General features: G+C 37.3%; 1 protein-coding gene across 1 annotated transcript in view; it reads left to right on the top strand.

Annotated features, from left to right (window-relative positions):
* GPC5 (glypican 5) overlaps positions 1-22,035 on the top strand; it is a 709,817-nt gene that overhangs the window by 220,017 nt on the left and 467,765 nt on the right. The window contains exon 6 of the mRNA XM_055802351.1: positions 17,315-17,435. Coding sequence (XP_055658326.1) covers positions 17,315-17,435 — 121 coding nt within the window. The remainder of the gene's footprint in view (positions 1-17,314; positions 17,436-22,035) is intronic.

The following is a 22,035-nucleotide window of genomic DNA, read 5'->3' as shown; positions in this document are numbered from 1 at the left end:
TATTTTCTGCACAAATCCCCTTAGCAGAATAAACTGTAAAGTGATCTGTTTTGTGAATAGGCTGTTCTATTTTCTGACTGTATCAATTACTAACAAAGTAGCCAAATAGTTGGTAGCAGGCCTAGAATTTTCAGGAAAAAAAATCTTTCATTAATAACATAGAAAGCCTATATTCTTTTAGTCTTCTAATCTGAAATAGAATTTATGCACACACAAAAATATTTTTTCTGCTCAGGGAAATCCCAATTACCACATGGTTGCAATGACTGATCTGAAGATTGCCAATCAATAATGAAGAAAAAAATTAATAAGTATACATTCATATAATCACAGAGCAATTGATGTTGGAAGGGATCCCTGGAGGTCATCTGGTCCAACCCTTCTGCTCAAGCAGGGCCATCTAAAGCCAGTTGTCCAGGACCACGTCCACAAAACTTTTGATTATCTTTAAGCAGAAAGACTCCACAACCTCCCTGGGCAACCTGTGCCAGTGTTTGATCACTTTCAGAGTAAAAAAGTGGTTCCTGATGTTCACAGGGAACCTCCAGGGTTTCAGCTTGTGCCCATTACCTCTTGACCAGTCACTAGGCACCACTGCAAAGAGCCTGGCTCCCTGCTCTTGGCACACTCCCTTTTTATTTACGTACCTTGGTAAGATTCCCCCTGAGCCTTCTCTTCCCAAGGTTAAACAGTCCCAGCTGTCTCAGCCTTTTTTCACAGAAGAGATGATCCAGTCCCTTCATCACCATCTTTGTGGCCTTTTGCTGGACTCTCTGGTATGTCCATGCCTCTGAGGAGCCCAGAACTGGACACAGTGCTCCAGATGTGGCCTCACCAGTGCTGAGTATAGAGGAAGGATCACCTCCCTCAGCCTGCTGGCAACACTCCTGATGCAGCTCACTTTGAGCAAGGGTGCATTGCTGTTTCATGTTCAGCTTGGTTTTGGCCCCCAGGTCCTTTTCAGGGAAGCTGCAGTTACGTTATCTTCCATTACAAAATACTTGCTAACAAAAAGGGATATATTACTAAACAATTGTTCATTCTAGATAGATTCTGAAGTGTTATTGAAAACACTGATGGTCAGTTCAGGTTATTAGAAGATACTGAATATCTGCCTTTCAGGTTATTGTTCATCTCAGTGCATTCTATAGACAGTTGATCTAGTCACATCAGACCTTCAATAAAATGAACGTAAGAGTGTTCCTTGAGATTATTATCACTTAGATTCATAGACAAATGATAATATGTTCATTTTAAGCACTATAAAAATAATAAGAAAGTTATATTCTGAATTGGGAATGCATGTATATTACTTGAAATGAGTCTAAAGAGTGGCACTTAAAATTCTAGAGTAGTAAGGTCATCTTTAGCAATCGCATTTTTAAATATCAAAACAATTGCTTCTGAGCCATATATTACTGCTGACCCATGTGTTTGCCTCTCAGCCAATAAATATATGACTATATTTATCTCACTGTATAAGCTAGAGACTTGAAGGGGTGGAAGGGAAATTTGCTGGGAACACAAGCTAAATACGGTTATATTTGTGAGATGATGACCTGAATATAAAGGACTCAATATATATTAAAGACTCAATATTCTACTTTTCCTTTCATTTTTACTGTTTAGATCCAAATCTATAATGACCATCCTGGTTTTCAAAAATCTCCATGAACTTAATTTTGTGTTGCTTCTTTGATGCAGCCTGATCATTCAGAGCTACTCTGTTTTCTTCCTCAGTACCTCAGAAGTTGCATGGCTCCATCTGTTTTTTGCTTGCCTTTATACGGCACTCCCTCTTTAAACCATTTGCCAAGTTCTGTTTCATCCTTGGCTATTAAAAACCTATTTCAGGGATAAGAGTGTGGAACAGCTGAATTCTGGCTCAAGCACCAACCTATTTGGGCTTCACAATTTAAAAAATTTGGCTGTTTTATGTGCTGTATGCAGTATGCAATCTGTTAAGTGTATCAGAGCACGTGGAACTGATTAGGATGCATTTAAAATAAACAACAGAAAACTGAGGAGGATCTGAAGGTAGTTTCCTACTTCCTTTAATTCAGCAGTTAGGAACACGCCACCAGGGCAGGGAGTACAGGTAATTTCTAATGTGGGTGGGGTGCGGACCACTGCTTGTCTCAAAATCCACAGGGATATAGGCCATTGCAGGCATGAGAAAAGACAGTTATCAGCCTGTCCCACTGATATTTCTTCAGTTTGTGTGGAGTAATTTGAGATTCATGACTTGAAAAAACATTGCAGAAATGACCATGGGCCTCTAGCCTAATGATTAGGATGGCTTGCTAGGAACTAGATGTCAGTCACAGTACTTGCTGTCATGAATATTTCATCATTTTATCAAGAAAAACAAAGAATATGTACCTTTGTATAGATACAGAAACTTTTATCTTTCTCCATTTCCTCCCCAACTGCTAACAACAAGCCACAGTCCTTTTTCTCTCTGGCCAAATTAGTCTCTAAATGAATGACCTACTGATGTGACTGACTGATTAACGCTCTGTCAACAGAGAGGAGATTTTCCTGTATCTAGCTCTTTCTTGTGTTACAGCATTGAATAAATCTGAGACACATCAGTCACCTGAATCATTATGTTTAATCATCTCAGTTGACAATGAGGTAAATTCCATAGAACGAATCGTATTTATATAAAACAGCCCAGTGAAGAGAAATATTTTTCAGGTGGCTTGAAATTTGTGTGTCTGATACAGGCAAAATGATGTTTAGCTCAAGAAACTTATTAATTCCTGTTTACCAAAACTGACTGTGATGGCCATTGTGAATCCCTTTCTTAAACTGATGTCTTGCCAGAGATTTTACATAAGCAATTAGGGTGGTGTGGTTTTCCTGACATCAGCCACTGACCTAAAACTCATGAATAAAATGTTACTGCAATACTCCTGTAGTGTTGAAGACCTAGTTTCCAGTTGCTTGTTCAATGTTAAATCAGGAATACAGAGATGCAAGTGAAACCCTACTTTCCCAAGTCCTGTGATACTGAAGCATCTTTTTTTCTTTCAGTGAAGGTCCTCATTATTTCAATGTTATTAAAATCCAGCCATTGTTCATAAACATTCTGATCATTTCATTAAGGTCTGTGATGCAGGACAAAGATACTTAAGTTTTGTTCAGTATGTAGATCATAACAGAAAAGTACATGTCTATATACCTATATGTATATACATATACATGCAAATATGTAACTATACACAGGAATTATATGTATTTTTGCAACACAAGATTCATTTAATGTTTTCAGACATGTAATACTTGCTGCAGGGTGCTGTTTCCCAGAAGAACGTTTTTAGCAACACTTTGACCCCATTTTCTTGTCTTCTTTTGACAGTTTTTCCCATAGCGAAGATAGCCAGTTTGACTTATATTATCCTTGACCCCCTTGTTACTTACTTGACATTAATTTCTGTAACCAAGGCAATATCACAAGTAAAGTTAAAAATCAAATCTCTGAGAACAGCTTTGTCTAGATTGATTCTTCTCTCAGACTGCATACTAAGCAGTCACACAGAGCTTCCAAACTTAAAATAGACAATAGACTTCCTCTGCTTCTGATCCTAAAGGAAGAAAGTAGAACCCTTCTTTTCTCAGGAAAAGCTTTAGCTTCCAGCAGTCCATTACAATCTTTATAAATGTCTCATAAATTTTGTCCTTCAATTTTTCAGGTTCTATTGAGTATTTTAGTAAATGAAATACTTTGAGCTCTTTAGGAACAAAAAGAAAGATATAAGTTTGTCACTAGCTGCACTGTTTTCTAGAATGCACTGAGCGGCATGTTCCAGAAAAAATGCAAAGTTCTTTGACATCCTACTGATGCTTATGTACGCAAAATGGCTCCCATTACTGCAATAGCTAGACACATCATATTTGACTCTTGTCTTTTTGTATTATCTTCAGTGATACAGATAAGTAAGAATAACAATGACTTTGCAAATGGAAAACTGAAACCCAGGGGGAATAACAGGCTTGATGCAGCAAGCTTATGTCTTCAGCAGAGTACCCCAAGGCTAATGCAATCTCATTTCAGTTTAGTTATTTAAAAGTTCAGTATTGTGTCTAGACTAGTTGTCTAGGAGGCATGTCCAATGGGGATGGCAAGTCATTATTTCATCCTACAGTAGGTGCTGTATTTCTCTCAAGAGGCCCTTCCCTCTCTTTTCTTTCTCTGCCCCTACTCTGTAAGGCAAGCTTAGGCAATAGACACCTTATTTTTAAACAGCTAAAGACAGTAAAGTGGGATACAATTGATAATTATTTTGTCATCTTCCTTATTATGGGGGCATTCTCAGGGGAAAACTATGTCATATTTGTCTAAAGTCTCTATTAAGATTTGGGTGAACGAGCAGAAGGGGAAACTGAGTCACTGACACATTTTCATTGTAATTTTGTCACAGCAGGGCAAAACAAAGATTGCTTACAGAGATTCATGTGACAATGAAGCTGAACCAATTATTTTTATTAGGACGTGGAAATATGACCTTGTCCATCCGTTAAAAATATTTTTACATTGTCCAGTGAACCCTTATCCTCTGAAGAGAAAATAAAGGCATTTACATCCACTCATTTATATCTAAAACAAAATAATAATTCTATGTGATAACTGAAAATTGTAAAAAGAAGACACAAAAAAGGGTGGTTGGGAAGAAAGAGAAACCCAGAAGTTTATTGAAGCTCTTAAGCCCCCAATACAATCGCTATTTTTAAAGACTTTAACATTAGCTGTGAAGGCTTTCTCAGCTCATATATTTATTGATTGTACCAACAAAGGGTAAAGGAGGAGTTCATCTGTTTAAAGAACCATTAAGAGGTATTGCTACATCGTACCTGAAATCAAGAACCATTGGGCTGAAATGTTGCGGAAAACAGAAACGTTCTCAAATGTGTTTTTATCCCTTTTTATGTCCCCCGTACCATGATGTGCTTTGTGTATAGTGTTTACATTATTCCTATTTTGTCTTGATATTAAGAATGTGCGTCTAAAATATGCTTTTGTAGTACTGATACAATTTTGTGTAACAAAAACTGAAATGAAGAATACATGTCTTAATAGGCCAGTTCAAATACTTTCCTAGTGGCTTCACAAACAGCCCTTCAGCCTTCTCCAGACAGTTGATTAGGCTGCTACAAGTGGCTTCTAAAATGTGAGCTCTTCATGCATATGCTACTGTCTTTGAATATGACTTTATTTAAAGCCCGTATTCTTTGTGAGTTGTCCTGAAATACTTCAAAAATTGCCCATCATGCCTGTCATGGAGGGTGAAAAGCATCAAAGGTTATGGCAACCATATTTGTCTTTGGTATAAGGCTAGTTAATGACCAGTTCAGAATGAAACCTTTACTCAACTGCAATTGATAAAATACGGCATTCTAGAAAGCACATAATTTCCCATAAAGATTAATTAACACTAGCACATAACTGGCATTATACTGTAGTACTTGTTTCTGTTTTTTAATAAAATACAGCATGCTGTACAGCTGCTGGTCCTTAACTCTGTATTCATTCTTCACATGAGCTATTCAATGCACTCTGAAAAGAGGCAATGCAGATATTTTGCAAATCAGGTCATATGAGTACATCCAGCAAAGGTGCTGTGAAAGAAGAAAACAGTTACGAGTTAGTAGCTGAACAATCATCCAGCTGCTGAGAAAACTTTTTCAGTATAATACCTGGTATCTTTTGTATAAAACCAAAACTAAACCAAATTGTATGGTAATATAGCTGGGGACTGATTTTCCTCCCACACAGATGTACATGAGGTAAGCATGCTTGCATCAATGTAAAACTGGTTTGAACCAAGAGAGAATTACACCCTATATCTCCTCAAGATAATGTTACATTCTCTAGTATTTAACAGTACTGAAAATGGGAACAGGTTAGAGGGAAATGTTTTATTTGGGAAAACCAAAAAAACAATCAAAAAACAACAACCAACCAATAACTCTGCCACCCCACACAAATGATTAAGCACATAGATGTCATAAAACAATTAAGACAAAAAGCCTTAAGTGTTGGATACATGTCATCGATTCCCAGTTTGCAGCATCATCATTCATGCACATTTAGATAAATTAGGAAGATACAGTGAATCCAAAGCCACAGAGATGGATTGGCCACTTACATTGATTTATTATTAATTCACCAATCTTTTGCTAACTCTGAGTGTACTCTGACAACAGAGAGGGCCAGTATCTGGCAGCAGCATCACCGCCAGAGGGAATTTCACTGTTTAGAATAAACAGGAAAAGATCTATCAAGTGGCTCATGTCAGTGACTTTGCTGAAACAGCATTTCACTCTTGGCATTGCAAAGCAAGTTAGGTTGGTTCCTTCATCTGACCTTTATTTGCTGCATGACCTTCTTTTCTTTTGTCAATAATCATATTCAGGTTTATTATCTGCTTGGTAGTCCTTCACCATAACTTAAATGTCATTTTGTGATAATTTTCCATAAATTACCTCAGAAAAAAACCCACCACTCAATAAAAAGGAATGGATTGTGAGAGTGAACCTTTGACATGATTTGTAGTGGCATAGTCCCTGTGTGGCTGTGAGATAAATACTGACTGTGCAGGCACTGTGTCAGGTATCAGTCCCAAAACTATCAGGTGCATTCCCGGTCCCTAGAGGATACTTGGTTTGTGTGCTGTAGCATTATGTTGGACAAAATATGCAATGTCAGGCATCTGTCTCCAAGGTTTGGTGTCCTACATACTGCCATATTCACGTGACCCTTTTGCCATTTCCAAACAGAGATGTTTTAGTGTCCTATAGGGGAAGCAGGTTTCTCAATTTGAGACTAATTAGGCTTGACAGCTTTGTGCTTCCAAGTTGTTTGGATTGTTTTTCCAAGATAATTCCTTTTGTTTTGCTAGCTGTTTGCTGTAAACATTTATGTGCTTGTTTATGATAATTAATATCTCTCATTTCCTTGCTCCACTAAATGAAGGTGCAAAAGAATTATTAAGGTTTTAAGATTTCAAGAATACTATAAGAAGGAGAGATGTTGTCCTCATTTATCTAGATTTAGTGTACTTGCATATGTCTGCTATTTAGTTATTTTCTAATGTAATAAGAATTTATTTTCTCAGTTTTAAACATGTGACTTACCCAAGGCACCTAGTTTAAATGACATATCTGTCTCAAAGCTCCTCTTCAGTTCCGTTCTCTTCAACGGAGCTTGCAATTACTTGAACACATTTACTTGTTGAGGTGCATTACAGATTGATAGTAGCTCCCTCTCAGATGCTTTTTCTTTTGCCTCTATGGAGATTTTGTACATTATTAGAGTGAGGAATTCCCCCTACTAGTGTGTGATGCTCAACAGACTTCGTTTCTGTTTGGCAGAACAGAGCTGTTGTCTGGGATGTTTGTCTTGCTCTTTGTGGCATTAATTTTGATTCATATATAAAAACAGTGTCTCCATCTAGAACTTAGCAATGTACTGCGGAGCTGCATACACATAGATTACTATTACGGTGGTTGCCATTAACCACCATCATGAAGGCTAATTTCCATGGTATCTTTCAAGTACAAATTCTTCAAAAGTTCTTGAACTTTTGAAACATTGTAAAGGCTAAATTTTGAAGCAAAAAAATATACATTCTCAGATGTTGATAACATGATATAGATATTTTCTTTACAGTAGGAAATAAAGAGTAGTTATGGAGAAATATTTTTAAGTTTTCATAACATTTGGGCAGAATTCTTCTAGAATTCTTTGAGTTAATGTGGACTACTTCACTCAGATGATATCCAAGAAATGGAAGAAGGAAAATCAGCAGAAAAAAAAAATAGTATTTAAAAAACATTTTACCTAACCTTAGCTTGAAATAGATTACCTGAAATAGTTAATGCAGATCCAGGCAAATTTGGAGTATTTCAAACTGTCACAACTGTGCTACTGATCGATTTTTAAGTGTGATCAGAATTTATTTGTTGTGGTAGAAGAAAGCTTCAAAACATAAGTTTTCAGTGTGTAGATCATAGCATTTCTTCTGAAGAAGAAAAATTAGCTTTAGTATCTTTCATTTAGTAGAAGTTGCATTCTTTGCAAAAAAGGATACTTTTAACAGACACATATCCATACCACATTTCAGATGCTTAGTAAAAGAATCCTTCTAAATCCTTGTTCCGTACAGAGCAACTGAAGAGAAGTTGGTGATTTTGGAGGTCTCCGGAGGAAGACCTCTCTGCCTAATGCCTGACCAACCAGATAGCCTTCTATGATGCAATGACTGACTGGGTAGACGAGAGGAGAGCAGTGGATGTTGTCTACCTGTACCTCAGTGAGGCTTTAGACACTGTCTGCCACAACACCCTCATAGGCAAGCTCAGGCAGTGTGGGTGTTGTGAGCAGACAGTGAGGTGGGTTGGGAACGGGCTGAATGGCAGAGCTCAGAGGGTTGTGGTCAGCAGAACAGAGTCTGGCTCGAGGCTGTGGCCAGGGGTGTTCCCCAGGGCTCAGTGCTGGGTCCAGTTCTGCTCAACTTATCAATGACCTGGATGAAGGGACAGAGTGTGCCCTCAGCAAGTTTGCTGATGATACAAAGCTGGGAGCAGTGGCTGATACCCCGGAGGGCTGCACTGCCATTCAGTGAGACCTGGACAGGCTGGAGAGCTGGACGGAGAGGAACCCAATGAAGTTCAACAACAGCAAGAGAAAGGTCCTGCACCTGGAGGGGAACAACCCCACGCACCAGTACAGGCTCAGGGTTGACCAGCTGGAAGGCAGCTCTGCGGAGAAGGACCTGGGAGTTCTGGTGGACAGCAAGTTGCCCATGGGCCAGCAGTGTGCCCTTGTGGCCAAGGTGACCAATGGTGTCCTGGGGTACATTAGGGGGAGTGTGGCCAGCAGGTGGAGGGAGGTGATCCTCTCCCTCTCCTCCGCCTTGGTGAGGCCAAATCTGGAGTGCTGTGTGCAGTTCTGGGCTGCCCTGTTCAAGAGAGGCAACATCTCCTTTATGAGCAAAGGCTGAGAGAGCTGGGCCTGTTTAGTCTGGAGGATACTGAGAGGGGATCTTATCAAGGACTATGAATATCTTAACGTCAAGAGAACGGGGCCAGTCTTTTTTCAGTAGTGTCCAGCAATGGACACAAACTGCAAGACAGGCAGTTCCATCTGAATACAAGGAAGAACTTCTCTACCATGAGGGTGCCAGAACACTGGCACAGGCTGCCCAGAGAGGCTGTGAAGTCTCCTTCTCTGGAGACATTCAAAACCTGCCTGGACACGATTCTGTGCAGCCTGCTGTAGGTGACCCTGCTTTAGCAGGGGCTGGACTAGATGTGGACTAGTCCCTTCCAACCCTGACCATTCTGTGATTCTGTAATGAAGCCTTTGGGATATCTAGTTATCTAGTTATATCTAGGGATATAAGTAAATACACTTATTATTGCTTATTAAAAAAATTATTCTTGGAAGACACAACTGACGTCAAAGCTATGATGAACTGGCTTCCAACCACTATATATAAAATTCTCTCAAAAATGTTGGTCTTCAAGTTAAGATCATGAAGGATTGTTGGGTTTTTTTGAGCTTTAGAGGAGTGATTGTAGGATTAGAACATAATGGAAGTTATTATTGAGATGATAGAATTTGTGCTGTATAAAATAACAGAGGTCTGGGTCAAACTTGCAAATTCATTAGAAGAGATATTCTGACAGGCTCTGTAATAGTTACTTCATTACATACTTCAGTGTGATTTGTCTTATTCCCATAAACCTAGCTCCAAATAAGCAAGTTTTTAATGAAATACCTATTTAAAAAAGAGTATTCCAAGGACATGTCACCTAGTTTTCAAATGTAGAAAAGCCCTCTATTTATATTCTCACTCTCTTTCTCTCTCTCTCTCTCTCTCTCTCTCTATATATATATATATATAAAGGCTGACCTGCTATTTTTTCCTTTAACAAGGCAGGTCTGGTCAGTGATCAAAAGTTAAATACATATCTTTTATTAGATGTGTTTCAGGCTAACTTACTACAGGAAGTAGTAAGCACAAATAACAACTTTTACTCAGCTGTTTTTCTACACAGTATTTGCTGTAAATGTAACAAGTGCATATGCAATCAATTGTTTTTCAAATATGTAACAAATTACACATCTAAAAATAAAATCTAATTGAAGAATTCAAAGGCATTTTATTTTCTTTTAAAATAAATGGTGATCAAGTAAAAAGAACTGAAAATGTCTAGGACAAATGGAATCTGTCCTAGAATTACTATAAATACTGTCTCTGTTAACTAGGTGTAAAATATTTTTGACAAGTTTTCTGAGGATAACTGGAATGTCTACTTTTTAAAAACTAGGTAATACTAGACAAAGATAGCCAACACACCTGTCCAAGCTCCAAGCATTTTTTATGATTATTGTGATTCTTTGATTTGTTCAGCTTTGTTAACTAAAATTTGCACCACTGAAGGCTCTTACTCATTTGTTGCTGCACATGTTTACTTTTTACTAGTATTCAGGTAATTATTAATTTCTTGAGTAGGAGTAGCAGTTACCCAGAATTTTGAAATGTCCAGCAGCGATGAAGATGCTAGCAATAGCAGGTGTAAACCAGCAATTATCAGCAATCATAAAGCAAGCAAGCTGAGAAGGAGGTATTAAAAATTATATCCCAGGTTTGAAATCAAAGAAAATGTAGTGGGCACAGTGGGCTATTTTACCATTCTTAAACACAGTGAGACTGTGTAAATACAGGTGCTTGCTTGTAACTTGTAAGTGCCAGCAGCCTAAACTGTGAAGTAATTTAGAATTCAATTAATGTAAGAAGTTGAACAAAACAAATCCCTTAGCAATGCCAGTACACAAATGCCTACTTTTCCAAACTAGAACATACAAACAAGAAAATAACAGTTGTGAAGGAGAAGCATACTGCAAAACTTGCATCTTGGTTACTGCTTCTATGCTAGTTAAAGAAGATTAATACAGGATAGTAAATACAGTAAATAGATTATTTTTAAAATTAAGTTATTTTGTCTCTTGCATATTATACTCTTTGTCTGGACCTTCCCAAAGAACCCACAGGAAGTAAACACCCAGTTTCAAACTACTTCCCTGGGATTTCAATGCTTACTTCAGAGTCAGCTGGTAAAAATCAGCACTGTTTCATTTACACCAAATTAGTTTCAAATGAAGACAATTAAGTCAATGGAGAGACTCCTGCATTGTTACCAGAATGAGGAGTTAGTGGTTGTTGTCTGCTTGGTCTCATGGAGATTATGGTAATGCTATCAGTTAGGATTTCATTTGAGATGAAACATCACAAATGGAGGTGTGAATCCTATTGCCACAAATTGACAAAAAGAGTAAGCTTTGTCAGGCAGTGTCTCTGTACAGCTGCAAGAGCTATGAACCACCTGAACCTTCTACAGCAGTGTGAGTGCCTGATACACATGAGTATTTCAGAGGTAAAGCAATGCACCCCATTGATTAAGCCCTTCACAACCAGAGCAGTTGTCTCAATATCAAGACCCTGTAACTTGACAAGTTAACATAGAGATTCCTGAATAGCTCTTTATAAAGTCAATTAAGCCAAGCACTGAAAAGCCCAAGAAGGTGGTAGTAGAAGGTAATGGTAGCAGCTTGCAGAGGGACATCAAGATGGGGCAAACAGCTAAACTTGCTAAAGTACAGGACATCACCAGGTTTCCTGGGAGAAGCTTGACTGCCAAGATGCTTAGGGTTGTTCTGGAGAATAATATTTACTGTGATAATATACCTTTATTTTGTGATAATATACCTATATTCTGGGTAACTGCTACTTGAGAAATTAACAATTACCTGAACACTAGTAAAAAGTAAACATGTGCAGCAACAAATAATATACCTTTCGCTAATTTAATCTACCAATTGGAACATTGTCCCAGTGCCTAAAAGCAGCTCAACAAAATTTATTCCAAGAAGTAACAAGTTTGAATCCCACTCAGTATCCTCAGTTCTTTTTATGATTTGCTTGCTTGATGTCCTAGTGAACCTGAAAACGTTAAAGGCAAAGTTAGTTCCTCTGTCTTTCACTTCTTATCTTCAGCATTTGAAAAGTAGCAGGTCTGATGCAAAACACTTGTAGCACTGGGAGCTGAACTCTGAAGTTTGGATCTAGATCAAAACTTCATGGCTCAGACCCATTTTTAGCATTGATTTCTTTATCTGTTCTGTGCTGATATTACTCTACAAAGCTAATGTGAAGCAATGGAAAATCATATCAGTTCCTGACAATTATTTATGATGTATTAGTATTTGTTGTCATCACAATATAATATAGATTATTTGTGTCGGAGGGAGAGGTACAGATCTGCTTTAAGCACAATGTTCAAAATGGCTGATTCGTATGAGAATGAATATATTCATTACTTCTAATAGCTTTTCCAACTGCATGTACCAAGAAGCCAGTGATAGCCAATAGAACATCATCTTCTCTTTTAACAGAGATATTGATACAATCAAATGTAAAACCCACTGACTGTACTCAGAGATACAATGGAGAGTAATAGGAAATTTATATGAATATTCATGTATTAAGCTCAGAAAATGGGCACCTTGTTATTCATCACTTTAAAACATGTTTATAGAATACAAATATATTGGTACTTGGGGTTTTTTTTTTCCTAGTGCTGATGAAAATGAATAGTACTTGGGGACCAAGTCTGCCTATTAAAGTGATGTGATACATTACTATGCTTGTACAGAAATGAGCACAGATGGCGGGTCTATTACTTCTCTAGCAAGAAATTCGTCATTTCACCACACACACACCCCCAGGATTCAAATCTAAGCAACACTTGCTCAAGTCAGGCTACCTCTGCAGGGATCCTTAAAATGTTTTTTTCCATTACTGGTACATTAAGGGTAAAAGAAACAAAGGCGATCAATGCTGTATTAAAACTTTATAATGAATGAAGTCTCTCAAATCAAGAGCCTGAGATTTTTATATTTTTCCCCCAACTAAAGGGAAACATTTTGCATGTAAATGTAAGTCAACAGGGATGAAATTTTGTGTACCATGCTCAGATTCCCAATAGCCCATTTCACTCTGACAGATCATTTAGTTCACATTAGAATGTTTGAGGATGTTAGATTTATAGATGTTTGTTAGTTAAACACAATGATATATAGAAAATACCAACATAGAAGTAAGTTTATATTTTTCGTATGCAGAAGACATAATTTCAAGCAGCAAAAGAGTATATTAAACAGAATTTGACTTCCATAATCTTACTTTTATGATAAGAATCAATAAAACAATACTTTATAAGGCTTTGTCAATGCCTTACACACCTGAAAGAAAAAAAAAAAAGGCTTTCAACCTGCCTTGTGACTTGTCAGAGCCCATAATTACGAGAGTTGAAGTTATATGGTAGTTTTTAATGTCAGTTGATCAAAGCCAGATCACCTTGCAATGAAAGCAAATTTAATATGGGTTAGATTTTCCAATAACAGAAAAAAATGCAAACATATTTGTTTATTTACTTTGGTATGTTGAGTGTATTCACATTTGGGGGTTCTATACTGAGACCACCATCATTTAGCAGTGCAACATAACGTGAAAAATGTCATTCAACATTTATGCTGTGAGCTAGTACAGAAAGCGTTTACTGACCCTGGCTGGATGCCAGGTGCCCACCAAGCCGCTCCATCACTGCGCCTCCTCAGCTGGACAGGGAGAGAAAAATATGACAAAAGGCTTGTGGGTTGAGTTAAGGATAGGGAGATCACTCAGCAGTTTACTATCATGGCCAAAACAAACTCAACATGGGGAGTTAATTTATTACCATTCAAATCAGAGTAGGATAATGAGAAATAAAACCAAATCTGAAAACATCTCCGTACCCAAACCCCCCACCCCCCCATCCCCCTTCTTCCCAGACACAATTTCACTCCTGGCTTCCTTCCCTGCCTCCTCCTCCCGAGCAGCACAGGGGGACAGGGAATGGGGGCTGTGGTCAGTCCATCACACATTGTCTCTGCTGCTCCTTCCTCCTCATGCTCCTCCCCTGCCCCAGCATGGGGTCCCTCCCATGGGAGAGAGTCCTCCATGAACTTCTCCAGCGTGGGGCCTTCCCATGGGCTGCAGTTCTTAATGAATTCCTCCAGTGTGAGTCCCTTCCACAGTGTGCAGCCCTTCAGGAACAGGCTGCTTCGATGTGTGTCCCCTCTTGGGGTCACAAGCCTTGCCAATAATATAATAGAGTTCCTCTACCTCAGAAGCAGATACGTATTTTGCCTTTGAGACAATATGAAAAGAACAACTATAAGAGTGACTAGGTGTGGGGGAGAGAGAACCAAATTAATTGCTAACACTTTTTACTGGTAATTAAATCCAATTATTCCTTATGAACCACAGCTGAAGAGGAATTTAGAGGATGACAGGTCTAAAGAGGTGGGGGAACATGACTGAAACTCTTTAATATGTGGTCCACTTACAAGAGAGTATTACTTTCCCAGCTACTTTCTCTCATGTGAAAGAAGGGAGTTAGTTAGTCCTATGGTAAATACCAGCTGTGCAGGGGTGTGGATTTTGTTGTGGAAACAGCTGAAAAAGGAATGATGGTCAGCCTTGAATGAGTCATTGCCAGATAATTCCCAGATGAGCTAAATTAATGAAATTGTAGCCTAGGCAAGTCTCAACTTCTGTATGATTTATTTCTTCCTGCATGGATAGAGAAATGAGTATTGTCAATTCAATGAAAGAAAGAGAATAGGTATTATTTTTCACGTAGTTATGCAATTCACAGGAAAATGTGTCATAGTTGGGCTTGCAGCATTTGAAAAAAGGTGTTACTTGAAGAATTCTGAGTGACAGAAAGTGAGACCATGGCTTTTGCATGCTGTGAGACAGAAAATGAGAGCACTGTGTAGAAAGGATAGCTGTAACATTTAAGATTTTTTTTTCTAAATAGTGTTACACAATGAAGGGAATTTGCTGTATTGTGCTAAACCAGTGTGTTGAGTTAAACATGTTGTCCATCTGGTGACTGTAGTATTATTCGGCTGGAAAGGGGAAGGAAGGAAGTAATTCTGTATTGAATTATCTATTTTGATTTAGACAAATGACTGTGAAAGAAGGATTTTCAAGGAAAACCTTGGAGAAGGTTTTTGGGTTTGGGGCAGGGGGTTATCCTTAGAAAGAAGCTACCAGAAGATTTGTTGACCCTACTCAAATTACTGTGTTAAACGTTTCCCCAGGTCTAGCAAGCAGGCTGCAGATTTTGTACACGCCCCTATAAGAAGCATTACCCCATCACTACAAGCTGGCAAATTGCCCTGTCAGTGCAAGGCAGCACAAAAAGCTGTCGGCTATAAACCAAAATACCACTTTGTGAAGAATATGAACCATTCATATTCTCAAGGTGTTAAACAGTGCTGTGAGGATTTTTTTAAAACTCATTTCAACTACCATGTTCCAGTGAACTACATTAAGTACATTAAGCCTTGCTGTCCTGATTGTGCAGCATTAACATCCATTACAAGTAATAGTATGGCTAGTGAATCAGTAAAGGGTTCCATAATGGTGTTTAGTAATGAGCTTATTATTTTTAGTATTTACCTTTAGCTGATACAGTGTCCTGAATATTGGATATAGCTGACTATTTTCTCAAATGAAGAATGAATAAAGTAGAATCTTTAACATGTGACTAATCCTAGGAGATGATTGCTGTGGTATCTTGATACATAATTGATTTTAAATTTTATATCTGTTTTAGTGAACTTGATTGCTTGCAAAAGAAATATAGTACACTTGTCCTAAATAGCCCGTGAAAAGCTGTATGTAGAAGGTCTAGAATTTTAGTATTTACTGTGTAAAACTGAATGCTTTAAAGGACAAGCAATGCTGGATCTTGATACCTTGAAAGTCTAGGAGAACGTGGCTGGGCCTTAGAATTAGTTCACTTTTGCAGCATTTTGCAGAACATGTAGTCCAAAAAGTGTCTTTGTGTAATGCCTAAAGGAGCTACTAGTTTTTGTCACACATATAGAAGGCAAATCATGCTCTCTGGGACCTGTAGAAAACTTCTTGTCATTTTGTATGACAAGGTTAATTTATATGTATGAGCATAGCCAATGTCATTTTAAGAATGGTATCTGGTCTGTGTATGCTTCCTTAGGAATATCTTCAACCTCACTTAAGGTGATATTTAAGCAAAGATCAAAGACAAAATATTGTTGCTATGTGGCAACCTTGTTTTAATAAACAGTATTCACGGTGTAGCATACATAGAAGGTTTTCTGCAGAGCTAAGAGGACCTGCAATATTTTTTCGTAAAACAGATTCTGCAAAATTTGAATAGGCTGTGTTGTGTATGCTCATATACAGGTCTAACAGGCAGGAATTTAGTCACCACTTCTCACCATTCCTGGTAGGGTTTTGTCCATTATTTTTCTTACAGCATAACAGCTGGCAAAATATTTTTGAGACAGAGATATATAGAGCTATCCTCTTTAGGGTATGCAGACAAAACATAACATATGGAGGGTATTTGCATAGTGCACAGTATCTGTGATGAGAAGGTAGATACTCAGATTTTCTTGGCTAACTTGAGTATTACATATAACATGGGAAGTTGAATGAAGAATTGTATCTTAATAAGCCACAGAATTCTGCTAGGTGGTTAATTTTGGTCTCTGTATCTTGTGTTTTGATGCATTAGAAATAATGTTCACAGCAGTTCTTTCTTGAATGAACCTATATCAAGTTTCTATTGTTTCTTTTTCACATATCTAGCTACTAAGTAAATTTTGGCCTACTCTACTTATATCAGTTATGTAATTCTAAATAATTTATGCTTAATTTGGCTGTTGTCCTGCAATAAATATTTTATCTGTATCTGTGTTCGCAAAAGCACTACAAAACTTCAGGTGTAGTTCTGAACATACAGTGTGTATACAATCTGGAGTTTGTTGTAAAAATCTGAAATGTCATACATTTAGGCAACCACCATGTAGTTATATTTAGCAAAAGAAAAACAGAGGACAGTCTTTGCACACACAAAAAAACATCATAGGGCTGAATGTTTCTTCCTTCAGAATGTAGATAACATTTTTCTTGTTGAAGTTTGTAGTAAAATTAAAGCTATAATAAATCATACAGCTCTGTGGAATGTAGTAATTCTATTATGCTGTATTTCTTTTCTGTGAAAAATATGTGCATGAAATTAATGTCTCTCATTAAAGTGGAATTTTGGTGCCATAAGTGTTGATACAAACTGGAAGATGACCCTCTGAGAGCAGAATAACTTACTAAACCATTTTTGTGTATGTGTTTATGTATTAAACTAGCTATACTCATCGTGTCGTTGGCAGTGGAATCAAAGCTCAGTCTGCAAATCCAGAAGTAAAAGTGAAGGGAACAGATCCTGTAATAAGTCAAATTATTGACAAGCTGAAACATGTTATTCAGGTAAGTTGCTTTTACATATAGATGTAGAACAGTACTAAAGACAAGTCTAGTAATGAAATTTTAAGTTACTTTATTAGTTTACTGTACATTAAAGATTAATTGTTAATTCAAGTTACTGCTCAGTGCACATCAACAGCAAAACACTACTTGCTCTTCTTTCTCCCTTCAATTATTAAGAATTATTTCGTTAAAAGTTTCGCATATGGTTGATGAGCGTAGGAAGTCAGACTTTGCCACCTGGGCTATCGGTACCTGTTAGTACTACAGCTCAGCATTACAGTAAATGTACAGAAGCACAAACAGTATAATTTAGGGATCTTAGCTGGGTGCATATGTTTAAAAAACAATAAAACATAATTTCCCTCTTCCCACTTTACTAAATCTAGGTTCTTTCTTAACTAGTCTTGCTGTGAGGTTTTCTGCTTAGATACCACATAGAAGACCTAGGAAGTTTGAAGAGGAGTACCATGCTTGCTAAAGGAGTTGGTGCTCATTACCTGATGTACCTATCTGTGTTACTAATTTAAGGTTTACAAGGCATTCAATTTTCAGTATGTTTATGCATAATGATAGTATTGTAATACATTTAAAGGATTACAGGTATATTTTATTACATGCTGTATCTATATGCACAGATAGCTAGAACTGTGGGAGAAAAACCTGGTTCTGTTGAAACCAACCATTATTTTGCTGACAACTCTATATTTCAGTTGAAAAATATAAGTTTCCATTCTGGCACAAAGACTCAGTGATAAGATATTTCTACTGGCATTTCTTGTCAGTGACCCATCTAACTCAGTATCCTGTCATCTGCACTGGTAAAAGTAGAGGCTACTTAGAGCATGCGAGCTTGACAACTTTATGGTCTCTACTTCCCTTCTCTACCTTATTCCCCAAACATGAGTATTAGACGGCTTTTCCTTGCCTAGTGCATTTCATTCCATCTAAGGACTTGCTTTAATTTTGTTTTTCCATCTTCTTGGCAGCTTTTAAATAGTTTCCCAAACGGTTTCTGGAGTTGAAATATTACCGATAGCTTCATGGTAAACTCTCTCAGTCTTATTTCTCTATTTGTGAAAAATAACTCCTCTCTGACAGCCAAGGAAAGAGTGGTGAAATAAAAAAAAAACCCAAAAACCAAAACATAACAAAAAAAAAACCCCAGAAAAAAAGCTTTTCTGTCAGTAGGGTTGTTTTCTGGGAGAAGTGGCATCCAGATTGAAGCTCAAAGGCAATCATTATTCCTTCCTCCTTAAAATAAGTATCTTTTGTAGCCCTCCAGCTTCAGTATGCTTTTGTCTCTTTTTCTTCATTAAAATGGTGAATACAGTGGTGAGAAAATTAATACAATTTTCCATCCAAAGAGATACTATGTCTTAATTAATTACACTGCAAGGAAAAACATTGCAAATATTACTTGGGTAAGTCTCAAGGTCTTTCATCTATCAGGAATGCCCTCCTCCTTTGATATTAGATCTGCACTGTATAGTTTATTGTGTTGTTTTCCTCTAGAGACTAGAAGTTGTGTTGTTTCCTCATTGAGTGAGGATCTAAAAGAGTGGAATAGAACAATTCCATTATAAGGTATTTCATTTTGAGAGCTTATTTGCCCTTGTCCCAAAAGACTAGAGTGGGTCTTGGGGGAGAAGGACGTATAATTTACATACTGCAAGTCTTACTATCTTCCAAATATGTTATATTTCTATGGGATATTTTCCTTTCTTGCAGCTCAAAGTATGGAAATAGGGTTGGAGGATAAAGAAAGAATCAAATTCCTTAGAGACCCAACATATATCCGCTTTTCCTCAGATAAAAGAGCTGAAGAAACTGCAGAAAAAGCTTTCTTCTTTACCATTTACTGCTTCGGAAAGGAGGACGGGGAGTGTAAATTAGAGATTCAAATACAAAAGATCACCTTTTTGTCCTTTGTGATATGAAAAGGAAGAATCACATATTAAGCTTACGATGAACAGATTAAAGGGGAACTTAATGGATTGTCAGAGGTAGATGGCGTCATACTTAAGTCTGGCACTCTATCCAAACAGTATTATTGCACTGCAAAAGTTCAAATAGCTAATCTAGTAGAAAAAAACCCACATATTTGTCCTGTTTTCCAGAACTAATCATTCCTGAAATCTGTAAAAGTTTATATACTTTAATTTAACTTAAGGTGACACAGATTGGCAGGTTGATATATAACTTGCTATTCATGGAGACAACTATATATTTTTTTATTTTAATTCCATGTTGCCAAACCCGTGCGTGCTAAACAAGTACTTTTTTGTTATTTAGTTGTGTTTTGTACGTAGTTATTTACTCTGTATTAGGAGAAAGGAAATGAGTGGTAATTCAGGTTTATATGACTTTTCACATCAGTTTTGGAATATTTCAAGATACAGGACATCAAAGCAGCATTTCTCTGTCTCACGATGTCATGATAAGATACGGTCCTTCCTTCTCAACCACAGTCGGAGCTCTGTATATCAGTGGTAAATGGTCATGGAGCCAAGGTCTTCAGGACTGAACAGTCTCTAGCAATTTGTAAATATCAATATGCGGCAAAGAGACAGAAGCTTTGCTTCTGGTACTTTTCACAGTAAAAATGGTGAAATGCGCTGAAAGTGTAATTTCATCAGTGATAACCTGTGGTGTTTATCTGCAGCAGGGGTGGAGTTCAATTCTTTGATCAGACATCTGCATTTAGGTGTTTAAGCTTTCTTGTATGTAGATTTAATCAGTGGACCTCAGAGAGTTGTTCATTTGGCCATATGTAAATGTAGGCTTCAGGATAAGAAGACTAGTTCTTTAGTCTTGCATAATATAAAAGGAGTTTGGGTACATTGCTCACATGTGGGCCTTACACTGTAGACACTTGCAGTTATGTGTCCGGTCTGAAGAATTTCACTCTTGTCATGTTTCTGAGCCCTTTCCGAGAGGTTGTCAGTTTGAATGTGCAAACTAGAAATGTATCATTTTCTAAGGAGAAATATTTAGCATATATAAACATTTATATACACATACACATGCATTTGGGGAACTCTTAAAAAAATCTCATTTTATTATATATTATTTTCTAATGGTTAAAAATTATTATTAAACTATAGAAGGACTAATTTGGAGAGGATGACTGGTTTTGCATTTAGGATACATAATTTAAGTCAGATGATTGAAATAACCAGATGATTACATTTTGTCCTGCCAGCCAGAAAAAAGTAATTCTCTCTGGTAAATCCAGGGTAGAAAAACTCAGTTAGAAAGCTTCATTGTTTTCTGAAACCTTGTTTGCTTCTTGTCGTCAAAGCAGATGACCCCTTTTCTCACCAAGTACACTACATTTCACTTTTTTCTTTCAAAAACCCCAGCATGAGGGCAAGAAGGAAGTGAATATTCTGAGATGTAAAGGGAAGGCCCATTTAAGGGAGCATCCAGTGAGGTGACAGAATATCAGACTGTACATACTTACTGTACAAATTGCTAAACATTATCAAATAGGGAAAGAACAGATATCTTAAAGATCCCTTCCTGCTCATCTTTAATGTATACATACATAAGAAAACAGATCAAAGACCATTCTGCCCTGCATGCAGAAGAGATGTTTCCTAGAATCTCCTCTTTTCTTGCAAGATAGATATACAAGTCCGTGAAAATCCCAAGCAAAGAATCAGCTTTAGTATGTAAATGTGCAATACTTAAACATGCACTGTTTTCTAGGTTCTATTCTGTTAAAAACTTTAAACCAATGAAATTAAAATTGTTGCATAAGTGACAATATCTCTTCCCAGCGGGCTGTGGTTTCTGGACCCTTCTTTGTGAAAGCCTCACAGTAATCCTTTTTTTTCTTAAATAATGGATTTACCAAAAATCAATAAAACTTTTTGATTTTATTGGACTCTGACTACTATAATCTGTGCTCTGGTCTCCACAGGTTTGTATTCACAGCAACAAAGTGCAATAAGAAGAACTAACACGAATTCTGCTGAACCAGTCAGTGCTGAAAATGGCTTGACAAAGTCACCTTCTTTTGTAAAAATCCTTACTTGTAAAGACTGGTGTTTTGGAGAGTTTTAAATTATGGGCTCGTCTTCATTCATTTATCTTCACGGTAGGCAAATGATGGGTTCAGTGCATATTCTCTTATGAACTGCAATCTGCAACTATCACTCTAATAGGCAATCATGATAAGCGAAGTCAGTTGCATATGGCAGCAATAATAATGGTAATTATTTTTCTTTCTTCCCCAATAATTTAAATACATAATACATTTGTCTTTCCTGCAAGTGCAAATACTGAGGTTATGAAGTAAGTATGATATTTTGGTGCTGCGATTACAGGCAACTGGACCTTGGTCATTTCAATGTATTTCTTTCAGAAGACAATCTCACAAAGACACTGCTTTTGGAAATAATAGACATTACTTGGAGCTCATATTTAAAGGTGAAATAAAGATTTCCTGATTTTAGGAAATCCTGCCATAATAGAAAATACCCTTCTTTCTGTCTGTCTGTCTAGGCAGACCAAATCTCCCTGTGGAGATCTCCAGAGGCACGTGCCACTCTATTGGGTATACCAGAAATTTAATTGCTTCTATTAGGATAAATTA

This window comes from Falco peregrinus, chromosome 4 (genome assembly GCF_023634155.1).
Source record: "Falco peregrinus isolate bFalPer1 chromosome 4, bFalPer1.pri, whole genome shotgun sequence".
NCBI lineage: Eukaryota > Metazoa > Chordata > Aves > Falconiformes > Falconidae > Falco > Falco peregrinus.
Note: the sequence above shows the minus strand (reverse complement) of the source record. Positions and strands in the feature narration are given on the sequence as shown.